The 13,150-nt window shown below is 53.4% G+C and overlaps 1 protein-coding gene across 1 annotated transcript in view; it reads left to right on the forward strand.

Moving 5' to 3' along the window:
• Bmp7 (bone morphogenetic protein 7) overlaps window positions 1-13,150 on the forward strand; it is an 81,538-nt gene that overhangs the window by 31,365 nt on the left and 37,023 nt on the right. The window contains exon 2 of the mRNA XM_005392260.2: window positions 501-693. Within this exon, the coding sequence (XP_005392317.1) occupies window positions 501-693 (193 nt within the window). The remainder of the gene's footprint in view (window positions 1-500; window positions 694-13,150) is intronic.

Here is a 13,150-nt window from a genome sequence, read left to right on the forward strand (position 1 = left end):
ATGTCCATGTTTATCAACAGTAGCTAAGTGTTATCCAGCCCTAACAAGTGATCAGTTGTTCATATGAGTTATGTCACTCAATCCTTACAATACCCCATGAAGGAGCAGTGATATCCCTACTTTTTGGATGGTGAAACTAAAGTTCAGATGGGTTGCCTCTGCCCCATTCGGGCCACAGTTCTAGTCAGGGGCTAAGGATGGACTCGAACCAAGGACTGAGCTGCGGGAACCTGAGTCTGGCCTGTGACTCTTGGAGGGCCGTGGTCAGTGCCTCCCCTGCCCTAGGTGGTTGAGTGCAGAGTCGGGCTCTTGTTCAAGATGACTGAGAGTCCCAGGCTGGGACCGTCCAGGCAGTGTGTTCCTGTGAGATGGATGCTTATCATCAGGGCAGAGATAGGCAGTTCTCTACCCTATTGAGCAAGATGCTTGGACTCAGTGCCAGGAGAGAGACCCTGAGACTAACGGGCTTTTGCACTCGCCTGTGCTTTCTTCCCTTTCAGTGGAACATGACAAAGAGTTCTTCCACCCACGCTACCACCATCGGGAGTTCCGGTTCGATTTATCCAAGATCCCGGAAGGAGAAGCTGTGACTGCAGCCGAATTCCGAATCTATAAGGACTACATCCGGGAACGCTTTGATAATGAGACCTTCCGGATCAGCGTCTACCAGGTGCTTCAGGAGCACTTGGGCAGGTGGGTGTTATATTAGTGCGGGAGCGGGTGCTGAGCTTCCTCCAGCTGCAGAGGGGGAAGTGGGTGATGGCCCCAGGCTGGAATCAGACAGGACAGGGACCATCAGGGCAGCTTCTCCCATGGAACACCAACCACCTACAGGCCCTGGACAGGTTATCTTCTTAAGAGAAAGTGTATGATGTATGTCACTGTTTCTTAAAACTGTGACTGCCCTTGAATCTGGGCAGGAATCACAGGAGACTGGGAAACCTGGGTGTCTGTTGTCCAGTTTGGGTATTAATGGACGGGTCTCCATCTGGCCATGTGCTCAGGGGCATGGGAGAGAGTGGAGAAGGTGAGTGTGTGTTGATGGTCTCTGTCTCCCATTCATCACTCTTCAGAGTGTCAGGCAACCAGTGTAAGTGGCCATAAGTAATGAAATATTAGACAGGGGGAAAAAAGAGACCCAAACAAAAGCAAACAGCCAGAGAACTCGCAGACTTCTAAGAATCACTAGGTTGGGAACCAAAAGCTTGCACTGAAAGGCTTTAGTTTCTGGAGATCTTTTAATTTCAAGGCTTTGTGAGAGGCAAGAAGTCTAAGGAAAAGGATAGGCACATCTGTCACAGTCCAGGGGTGCAGGCCCCCAGGTAATGTGACTCCATGACCGAGCTTTAGAACTCCTCAGGCTGCAGACCTTTCCTGTCCCCCTGCCCGCTTGGTGTGACGTGATAATGGAAGAAGGATGGCGTAGGCATCTCCCGATGGTCCGTGCTCACTCTTCAGCCAGGACGGGGACACGTTACCACTGTAGGGATGCGGGCCCATGACCCCAGTGCTCACACAGTATTACTGTTTGGGGTCATCTCGATTACAAAGAAAATAAAATATGTGTGGAGAATTTCCAAGGTCTTTCATCCATGACCTCATTTCATATTCACAGTGGCCTGCTGTGGTAACTCTTCTGTGAAACGGGGAGACTCAGAAGTGGCCATCTGAGGACTTGGCTCCAGGTTTGGGGAGCTTACAAAAAGATTTTCTGTTAAAAATTGGCTTTTGAGCCAGATGTGATGGCGCATGCCTGTAATCCCAGTGCTCATAGGAGGAGCGCTGTGAGTTTGAGACCTTGTCTCAAAAAAAAAAAACCAAAAACAAAACAAAACAAAAAAAACCCAAACCACTTTGTTTTTCTATCCATGCATAACGGCAGATGCCTGTCATCTCTCAAATACTTTGGAGATTGAGGCAGGAAGATCATGAGTTTGAAGCCAGCCTGGACAGCTTAATGAGACCTTGTCTCAAAAAATTAAAATGAAAAAAGCTGGAGACGTGGTTCAGAGGTAGACCGCTCACCTATCCTGTGTGAAACCCTAGATTCTCTGCCCAGTATTAGAAAAAATAATTTGATTTTGAGTGAGCAATACACATTCATTGTGTAAAATTAAAAAGAGAGAAAGTCACTGCTATGGAAATTAAGGCTCCTTCTACAGCTGAGCCTGGGTCTCTTGCCTGGGAAGCAGCCCTTGCTCTGGGCTTCCTGGATTTCCTCCATCCTACTGCAGTGGCAAACAGAAACACCAAAACAACACCCAGGATTTGGATACAGATTAGTTTACGTCAGTGGGCATTGATTGGGATCATTCCCAGAATATTCGGCCCTGATCTCTCGTGGTCTAGGGCTTTTACGGGAGAAGTAAGCAGGAAGTGCAGAGGCAGAATGGCTTGTCAGCTGGGGATCGGTTTATATAATGAGCATCACAGTGACCGGCCGTTTCTAAGAGACCAGAAGCAACTGGAACTGGAACAGGAACTGTTACCTGGGCAACTAAGAAACTAAACTATACTGGCTGTAGGGGGCATTTTCTGTTATATTTACCTCCTCTTTTGGCTTCCCCAGCAAGTCTTTGCTGGGCATATTACATGTTATCTGAGACAAGGCCCAACTAAAAGCAGTAACGTTAGGGTTGTCAGTGATCCTAGGATGAGTCCTAGCCAAGCTCCCCAAGATTGTCTTACCACAAAGTTTTTCCTCAAGTTGTGTTTTAAGAAGAGACATAAGGGGGCTGGGGATTTAGCTCAGTGGCACAGCACCTGCCTGGCAAGCGCAAGGTCATGAGTTTGATTCCTGGTACCGGAAGAAAAACAAAAAAACAAAAGAAGAGACATAATTTAGGCCTGTCTGTTCTGTAACTGTACTCTAGGGAGTGAGAGAGTTAGTCTGGTCTAGGAGAGTGTCCAGTGTGCCTTAGACACTCATCACATCTTGGTCAAGTGTTTGATTGTTCTATTCACTTGGGGCAACTGTCTATAGAGTATAAGGCAAAAACCACAGCTGGCAGGGGGTGGAAAAACAAGGACTGGGGTAAGCGGCCTGAAAAGACACAAAAATCAAGGGGAATAGGTATGGAGCAATCCTGTGAACTGTGTTGTCAGGCTTCAGCTGTGTGTGGACTGGTGAGCATCTGGAGTGACCAGAGCAGGGCTTTGAGTGCATTGTCTCTTCAGAGTGAGCTGTCTGGTTCAGGTAAATTTTTTCCAGTGGATCTAAGGCTCGATTTCTGAAACTTGTAGGGGTAGTTAATATGCACCTGGGTTACTTGTGTGTGTAGGAGTGCCCACAGGTATTCCTGGTCTTTTAGCTAAACTTTTGTGAAGCAAGTTACAAGGTGTTTCTGTTGGGTTATATTTGTTGTGGCCTGTATGCTCTATGTCAAGGGTAGGCCATATCTAGGGACAGTTTTGATAAGCAGGACCCTATAAGCTTCTTCTCAGTATGGGTAGGGAATGGGAGGTCAGGGCAGGTGACACAGATGCTGAAGCCTGAGCTGGTTCAGGTGGTACAGGTGCCAGCACTGTGGTTTGAGTTTGTAGAATATATGATGGGGTCAGGTCTAGCTCTGATTAAGATAGATCTTCTAGGAGTACCGGATTAAGTTTTTTCTGGCTGGAGCTGATGTTTCAGTCAATCAGATCCCTGGAGGAGGTTTAGCCCTTTGGACCAGATTGTTTTGAGTGCAGGTTTGACCAAAATAGCTTTGTTCAAGGTGACCACAGCATACCTAACTTGTCGGACTGCATTCCTAACAGAGCTCCTCCCATCCGTAAACAGGGTGTACTCAGCATCTGTCAGGAGGTTGGAACAGTTAGTTCATCAGTCAGTGTCAGGCAATCATGGTACTGGGTGAGGTCCAGCACAGGATGTGGCACCTGGACAGTTAGGTCTTGGCCTAAGGCGAGCTTGTCAGCTTTCTTGATCAGAAGGACAGTGGCTGTTAGAGCATGAAGGCAAAGCAGTGGGGAGAGGACAGCCCTTAGCAACTAGATCCAAGTATCTGCACAGGCAGGCCACTGTGCACTCCCAGGGGCTGACAGTTTGAGTTAGCATCATTGTTTTGCTGACGTGTGGCTGGGTGCCTGTGCTTTCCATGACATCACACAGCAGTGAACTCAAGGATCCAGATTCTATAGAAGCCAGCAGCTCCAAGAAATTTGCAGAGTTTCTTTCTTACAACCAGTTTTTGCCAGATATTGCAGCAGAGCTTTTGTGTCTCCTCAGCTGGCAGCTTGGGTGTCATTCTGGGAAACTAGTGAGGTCAGCTGTGAGGGCTTCTCCAAAGAGAGTAAGTAAGTTTTGAACCTCTGGGAGATTGAGTCCAGATCCCTTGCAGAGAGGGGCTGGCTGACAGGAGCCAACCCAAGACAGAAGAAGGCATTTTTTAGGTCCAGGCAGGTGTACCAGCAGGCTGTGGATGGCAGAAGACTGAGGCAACATATACAGAGGGCAATTGTGGCAGCGGTGGCAGCTCGGAGGTCTTGAGCTGGCTTTAGAGGCAGGAGACTGTATTGCAGCAGTTTGACAGTCTATAAATCTTTTGGTTTTTGAAACCTCATTTTTTTCTTTATCAGGGGACCATGATGGCTAGGGCCTCCTTGAAAATAGTGGAAGAGTTCTTAACTCCTTATGGCAATTGAGTCTAAGTGAGTTGGCCTTTTGTCTCAGGTTTTCACAGTTGAAGGGGCTTATGGGAGCAATTCACAAGCAGAGGAAGGCATCTTTTAAATCTAGAACAGTCCAGAAGGGTGTATAGATGGGAACCACAGAGTGCAAGGTGATGGCTGCGTTGTTGGTGGCACCGAGATCTTGCTCAGGATGATTAAGGGTCTATCAGGCTGACGTGTGGCTGCGTGCCTGTGCTTTCCGTGACATCACACAGCAGTGGGAGGTCACGGTGAGGTGGCATGTTGATGGCAAGGCCCAGAGGTAAGTCCTTAGTTCATACTTTCGGGAGGAGAGTTTCAGAACTTTAGGATTGTGGTTATCTGTGTCAGGCTAATGCGGGCATCGTCTTGCTGTTAGGGAACAGTCAGAGTCGAAAGTGCAGGGTTAAAGGAGGAGGCTGACTGGCTTGGTGCAAAGGAGATGGTCACTTCTAACTTGAAAGGGAGGTTTCCCCCCAGAAGCAGTATGGGGACTGGTTTATACAGGAATTCATGTTTGGCGAGATGTCCTCCCAGGCTCAAGTCTGTGTCTGGCAGAAGGGGTGAGAGACAAGAGTCCCAGTTGCCCTGATGATGGTATTATGGGCTACCAGTGGCCCAGCTGAAGCAGGGAGCCTGGTGTGGCCTAGTCTCAGCCCATCAGACTGATGAAAGGGTGGAAACCGAACTAAGGTGAAAGCTTTGAAAAGTCCTAATTTTTTAAACCGAAAGGAAAATTAATTTCCGTAAGGGCCAAAAGCCCTCCTAATTCATAGCCAGAGGGTGTGGTCATTTATTAGACTGGATTTTTTTATGGACATCAGGTGCTTTTCTTTTATCAGGTTTCTGGGTAACAGTAGTTGATGGGCTTTTTGTCCCCTTTTTTGATATCTTTGAGAAGTGCTCGACTGATGTTAGGTTTCTAGGCAGGGCAACCTTTGGGAAAGGCCACAGCACCTCATTCGTCAGGGCTGACAGTCCGATGTTTCCTCAGTCAAAATGTGGAGCTCAGAAGGAATTGCCGACAGTCATCTCAGATGACACCATCAGATCAGGTTAGGCGTAGCCATGAGGTAGAAGGTTCGGGGGAGGGCTTCTGTGGCTGAACACGAGCAGTGGCCGGCTGGAACCGGTTCAGTTGGCTGGAAGTGGACGAGTCTCGAGTGAGGAGTGAAGCTATAGGTGTTGGCAGCAACTGTGGCAGCTGCCGAGGGTACCAAGGTGTAATTCTCAGGAAGAATGGGCCTCTTTTTTCCTTCCTTCTTTTCAAACCGAGGGGAGCAGTTTGGTTTCATTTTTAACTCTGTAAAAAGCCCTTTTTCCTGCAGTCAGGGACTATGGTTTTTAACTAATTAGCTCCCATTTCTGGCTCTGTACCTGTGTGTTGTGTAGCCTTGAATGATGGCACAGCAGACAAAGGGTCGGTGCCCCTCAGAGAAAGACCACTGAGATGCCCACCTAGCCGCTCCCCTCACGGAGACTTAAGTGCAGCTTAGCTAAGGAGGGTGCGAAGCCTCCCTTATGCCATATGTCAGTTGCCACGGAACCGCAGGCGAGGAACAAATCAGCCCCCGGGACCAGTGCTTCTCAGTCTTGGTGCGCAGATGGAGCAGCCTGTTGCTTACCCTGTGTGAGCCACTCCCTCACACACTCACACAACAGGCACTCAGAGGTTAGACATTCCGACCCGCTTCCCTTGAGGGTGGTCCTGACAAGAGTTGATCAGCCGCACTTTCTGCTCGAGCTGAGCAGGACTGACAGATAGGCTAACTGGCGTGCCCCCAGGGTCTTACTGGAATCAGGCAGGCAGACAGACAGACAGATCTCATCCTTCTCCTTTGGGGTCCCATGTAAGCTGCTTAAGCAGGGAGCCGGGAATCCTCCTCCAGACCTCCAGGGAGACTCAAGAAATTTCAAGGGCACACTCTCCTGTCAGGACCTGAAGAGGTCTTTGCTCTGTCCACAAGGGTGACAACTGGTGACCAAAGAGGTCAGCATGGTCCATCTTCCTGGCCATAGCACCAGATGCAGCAGCAAGCAGAAACTTTGAAATGACACCAGGATTGGAGGCAGATTTATTTTATGTCGGATGGGCACTGACTAGGAATCAGTTGTTCCTCTAAATGTCAGACCCTGATCTCTGGTGGTGTGGGGCTTATATGGGATTAGCAAGCAGGAAGTACAGAGACAGAATGGCTTGTCAGTTGGGGATTGGTTTATACAATGTGCATCACCGTGATCAGCTCCTTCTAAGAGGCAGAAGCAACTGGAACTGGAACAGGAACTACTACCTGGGCAACTAAGAGACTAAAGTATACTGCCTGGGGGGGGTATTTTCTGCTACACAGCAAATGCATTTGGGTGTTCCCCTGTGTCTACAAATGGAGCGCCACCCTATACTCTTCAGCTTGTACCACCAGTACAAGCTGCACAGTGGCTCACATTGGACCCCAAAGGGAGGAAGACCCAATCTGTCTGTCTAATCTGTCAGTAGCCTGTAACTCTGCCAGTCCCTCCTGTCCTTGTTCCTGTCCGCCCCACACCGTGCTGTCCTATGGGTTTTGCAGTGGGGTATTTGTTGCCCATGGGTCTGTGGTGGCTTTTTGCTTCTGCTAGTGTAGATGTCACTGTGGGTGACCTCCTGACAGGCTGGGGGTCCATCTGAATTCTGTCGCTGGTGGGCATCACTGCCTGGCTTCTGCAGGGGTTGATTCAACTTCGGCTGCCCTAGCCAGAGAGGATCAGCCTGTTCTGCTGTTCTTGCTCAGGGCTCTTAACAAACCATTTCCCACGGTAGTTCAAACTTTTGCTTTAGAGCCTACCCTCCCGCCCGGGCACCGCACTGCTTCCTTGCTGTAGAGGAGGGCAGTCCTGCTGGAGAGGAGGCTTCTGGGAAGGAGGCCCCGAGGGTAGCATGGGGGTGGGGCGACCGTTTTACTAATGAAAGGCACTCAGGTGCGCAGTTGGCCCAGCAGGGCTGTGCCCCGGTCACCAGGCACAACTTCAAGAGGAGTCATCAAGTGCACTCCTGGGAGTTACAAGTGTTTGGTTTGCTCTGCACGCCGACACACCCTGGCACGCTGTTCTTTTGTAGTGCTGGGGTCCAGCTCAGGCCTCTGGTGTGCCAGGCAAGTGCTCTACAGCTGAGCCACACCCTCAGCCCTCACCTCAGCGCTGGGAAACAAGCATTTGATTTTGCTCACAAAGGCTGAGGTGTTGGTGTGAGGCAAGCTCCCTGGGCTGTGGGTCTGCAGCACACAGTTGGCCCACTGCCCACCCGGCCTCCAGCCACGAACCCGCGCCTGCCTCTTGGAGCTCTGTGGAGAGGCTTCACTTCCTGAGTGTGGTGGCTTCGAGTCTCACCCAGGCCTGAAGGGCTCCTGGGCTCACCTGTTCACTGCTCCCAGCTCTCTGCGGAGTGTCCGCCCTCACAGTGTCCCGTGGCCGTGGGGCCAAGGCATCTGTGACACCAGCATCCCTTCCCTTGCTTCCCGGCTGCCAGCCTGGGTGCTGCTCCTCCCTCAAGGGGCAGCCCCACCTGTGGCTCCCTCTGCCCGAGCCCAGCTGTTCTGCTCTATTCCGTGTGGGAAGGCACTGGATGGAGGCTCTGTGATGCAGTCGCACCCACCCAGGCTGCTGTCATGGAGGTCAAAGTCACAGGCCCTGCACCCTTGGAAATCAGCCAGCAGCGCAAACAAGGGTGGGTCACGAGAGGGGACAGGGGACTCACTTAACACTCTCACAGAGAGGCCTGTGAGGTTCCCAGGGCTGCCTTTACAAGGGACCCCACACCGGGTGGCTCAAATCGATAGGCGTTCATGCTGTCAGAGTTCTGGAGGCCAGAGGTCCTGAAGTGAGGTCCAGCAGGACCCTGCTCCCTCTGAAACCTGTAAGTGTCCAGCTCCCAGTGGTGGCTGCTGACCCTTGGCGTTTCTGGGCTTCAGCGAGGACCAGCCAGGTCTCAGCGTCCGTTGCCACATGGCCCCGTCTGTCTCACGTGGAGTCTCCTGTGTCTCCTTCCTCTTCTCCTACGCTTTAGGGGTCTGCCCGGCTCCATTGTGACCCCACGTAATTACCTCCACGGAGACCTGTTTCCACACAGGGCTACACCAGTGGGGGCCAGGGCCTGGGACTTGGTACAGTTACGGGGCACAGTTCAACGCATAACAGAGTGGAGCAGACAGGAAATAAACCCACAATCAGAGAAGGTGACAGGCTTCAGGGACTGGCCAGCTAAGGTGACAGGATGGACCAGTGGTCCTTGCAGAATTTGAATGACTTGAAGGCTCTGGCAGTAGAGGGCAGAGTGCTCCAGGAGAACGATGGGGGCCACAGAACTAAGCTTGTATGTGGGAAGGAGGGAGGGTCTCATCGGAGTTCCCTGCCTCGCTGCCAGCTCCTCCCTCCTGCGGGCGTCAAGCCTGACTTCGTGAGCACTCCATCCGCACCCGATCCTGTGACAGTCTGAAGTGTTTGCCTCCTCGGCCCTCCCCGTGATCCTTGGGGTGGATCCTGGGCCCTCAGGGGAGGAGAGGAGATCTGAGTCACTGTGGTGACAGCGGGGTGGGCAGGACAGCTGTCCTCAGCTCTCTGCTGGGTGCCACCTGCTGAGGTGGGTCTCTAGCTCCTACGTGCCTGGAGGTAGGTCCCTCATCAGCAAGTGTTTGAGCACCTGCCAGGTGCCCTGCACTGGGGTGTGACCCAGAGGGCGGGAAGCGCAGGCCAGGCTCTGCCTTTGGGGAGCTCCCGCCTGAGTGGAGCAGGGGGGAAGTGCCGAGTTGAGAGGTGGTGGATGAGGAGAAAGCGCTGTTTTCTCCGGATTTCTAAATCCTCTTCCTGTGCTTGAGAAGGAACAATGCTCGTCATCTTTAGAAAAAAAAAATTTAAAGAAGTGATTTATCCATCTTGTGGGTGGGTTGTTTTCATTTTGAATCTAGAGCCCAGCATCTGCAGGTGGGGTGACCCTGCTGTTGAGAGTGTGGATTCGAATTCTGTCGCCAGTACTAATACTTGCTGGGAAGCAGTAACCCCAGGGCCTCAGCCTCCTTCTGTGTAAAAGGGGATGATGACTGACTCTCTCCCAGGGTTGTGGTAAGAGTGAAGGGAGTTAGCGTACCAGAAGAGTGTGACCCACAGCAGGTGCTCAGGAAAGGCTCTGTCACAGCTGCCTCTTCCTTCCCTCCCCCTCTCCCTCCCCCCTTCCTCCTCCTCTTCATCCTCCCCACCTTCCCTTCCCCTTTTCCTCCTCTCCTTCCCCCTCTTTCCCTCCCCCCCCTCCCCCCCCCCCTCCCCCCCCTCCTCCCCCCCTTCCCAACCTCCCCCTCCCCTTTCTCCTCTTCCTCCTCCCTTCCCCCTTTTTCTCTTCCCTTTCTCCCCTTCCTCCTCCCTGCAGGAAGCAGCGAGTCCGTCTAGGAGAGCAGGAACTTCAGGCTCCTGTGTGATTTGTGCCAGGTCCCTTAACGCGGCAGTCTCCTGATGGACACGTGGGCAGAGGCCTCAGCTCGGCGGTGGCTCTGCCCGCCTCCAGGTCTGGCATGTGCAGATGCAGAGCACCCCTTTGCACGCCCACCCTGAGTGCAGCCTCTTCCAGTGGGCTGCATCCCCAGGGAAGCCAGGTGCCACCCCCACCCCGACTGCCCCGGCCATGCAGCCAGCCTGATCCTAGTGCTCAGGGAGCTGTGTTCTTGCTGCCACCAGCAGCCCAGCTGTGCAGGGCTGGGACATCTGCTCCCTGGCAAGCTCTGCCTGAGCTCCAGGAAAGCCCCAGGGGTGCCGAGGATTAGCCAGCCTTGGGTCGGCCTCAGGTCTCTCCCCTTGTGGGAGTCGCTTTCCACAAAGTCCTCTCGATCTCTTAAAATCCAGATTAAATTCCGATAATGAGCAGAGCTGGAGGATTTCCACAGCCCTTGAGCCCTGCCTGAAGCTCGGCCCCAGACAGCTGGAAAGAGGCAGAGGAGCCGCCCTGCGCTGGCTGCAGGGTGAGCGGGTGCCCAGAGGCAGGGCCGGGGATGGTGGTCACGACCCCGACCCCGGAGGTGGCCGAGGGGTCGCCGAGCTGTCTTCATTTCCTGGGGCTGAGGCTGGTCCTGCTGGGCCACACTGCTTGGAGGTGAACGTGCCGTGTGTGTCCCAGCTGGCCCACACCCTGGTCCCCGCTGAAGGGGAGGGCGTTGGGGCAGGCCACACTAGTAACCTTTTACATTCGTGCACCTGGGACCGGACAGTCCATCCCAGTGTCCCCCACAGATCCCCTGGGCACTGCTGTGCCCTCTTGGGGAATGCAGCTGCGGCCTTGACAGCCGGCCTTGGAGAAGCCCTGGAGAGCCAGAGGCTAGCCCCCATCACCACCAAGGTTGAGATGATGTCGGCAGCTGGATGAAAAATGTCCCTTGGTCCATCTCAAGGATGTTGGCTGCCAGGAGAGTGACTTCAGAGTGCTCGCTGGTGCCAAGATTGGGATCAGCTGCAGCCTGAGTCACTCTGAGGCAGAGCGGGCTGCTCCCCGCCTGGCCCCTCAGGGGACAGAGGTCGTTGGAGGAGGCGAGGTGCGGCTCACAGCCCCCTCAGTCCAGGCACGCGCTCTGGCCTGTCCCCGGTCGTCCTGGGTGGGGAGCGCGCTACAGCTGCACTCCACCCGCGGCCCTCCCCGGGATGCCTGGCGCTGCTCCCTGCCTGGGGGAGGCGGGCAGCAGGATCTCCTCAGCCGCCGGCCAGGGTCCCCAACCCTCTAGGAACATGTCCACCTGCTCACATTCCTGGTCTTCGCCTCTGGGAAGTGTCCTTTCCTCCTTCCAGCCTGGCCCAATTTTCCCCTGCTGACCCTGGGAACAGGGGCCGCTAGCCTGGGGTTGGGGTGGGGATGGCAGGGGTTGAGCCTCTGCTTCTCTGCCGAGCTTGCAGGAGATGTGCTGAGGACTGGTGCTGTCTGAGAGAGTTCCCAGGCCTGTGTGTGCAGGAGAGCATCGCCGTCCCCAGGAAGATGGGTCACGGGATCCTTGCCCTGCCCAGGCCTCCTGGAGACCTTCGGGGGTGATCACTCATGTGCAGGCTCAGGACTTGGTGACAGCACCCTGGGCAGGTTTTGATCTGACTTAAGTCCTCAGGAGCATGTTGAGTGAAGGGACACAGTCACCCGGCAGAGCACATCCTCAGCCCTATGGTCCCAGCAGACGGGGAGGGCATTTGGGGCACGGTCACTGTTGCAGTTCGGGGGTTTTGCAAGGGAAGCAATATAATAGAGGACACATATTTTATAAGATTATTTATAATGGTCACCCAAACAATCACATACAAAGAGAGTGCAGGAAATCTGTCCACACACTAAAGACCAAAGAATCCAGCTAAGGGCCCAGATGCCCTGCCAGTGTCCTGCATGAGTTCAGCTGAAGACCTAGAGCCCACAACAATGCCTCCCACGAGTCCAACTGGAGGCCTAGAGCCCATGACAGTGTCTCATGCAGGCCTGTTTCATGGATCTGCGCTGGGAAGGCCCAAAGGTCAGTGGTGGGTGCTGGAAAGTCTGTGCCAGCGGGATGAAGGATCTGTGCTAGCAGGCTGAGGGATCTGAACTGGAGCCAGGAAGTGATGCTCAAAGTAAAAATCAGAGCTCCCCAGAAAGGTACCGCAGCCATCCTCAGTGACAGTGAGGTCCCAAGCTCCTCCAGTGATGACAGCCGAGTTCCCATCAGGAAAGCCAATGTGACAAGCTTCTCCAAGAGACTGAGCAGTGCATCGTCTTCCCCTCCGGAGCCAGGAAACGATGCTCAGAGTGAGGACCATAGCTCCCCCAAAGTGAAGTGAAGCCATTCTCAGCGACGACAAGGTCGCGAGCTCCTCAGACAATGCGAACAGCTAAGTTCATCAGGAAAACCAGCACGACAAGCTCCTCCAAGAGAACCAACAGCTCCCTACAGCTTCTAACAGCACCCACAGCCTCTTCTAGCTCCCAGCAGCCTCTGTTCCTCTTCTTCTTCCCCAGTTCTGCCTCTTATGCTGCTGGCAACAATCCTCAGGTGGGCCTCGCACACCCAGCACCGCGCTGGTTCAGTTCAGCTGGGGGTCACAAGTTGACTATCAGGGGGCTGGGGATTTAGCTCAGCGGCACAGCGCCTGCCTGGCAAGCGCAAGGTCGTGAGTTCGATTCCCGGTACCAGAGGAAAATAAACAAACAAACACAAGTTGACTATCAGTTGTCAGTCCACCACAATCACACTAGTTACCCCTTTTCATTCATGAGACTGTGTCTCCCACCAGTCCCCCGTGCACTGTTGCACCCTCTTGGGGGATGCGACTGCGTGCTTCATGAGAGTCCTCTCAGTTTTTAGTGCTTACTTTTGGAAGAGACCTGATATCTCCACATTACAGGTCGGAGACCAGCTCAGAGATGGGCAGCACTTACAGGAGGCCGCACAGCTAGGAAATGGCCGAGGCGGGTCTTGAACGTAAGTCTCTCAGATTCCAGGGATGGCAGCACCTACCTTTCCTTTGTACTGCTTTCCCC

The sequence above is a fragment of the Chinchilla lanigera genome, unplaced genomic scaffold (assembly GCF_000276665.1).
Source record: "Chinchilla lanigera isolate Chin_1 unplaced genomic scaffold, ChiLan1.0 scaffold00044, whole genome shotgun sequence".
Classification (NCBI taxonomy): Eukaryota; Metazoa; Chordata; class Mammalia; order Rodentia; family Chinchillidae; genus Chinchilla; species Chinchilla lanigera.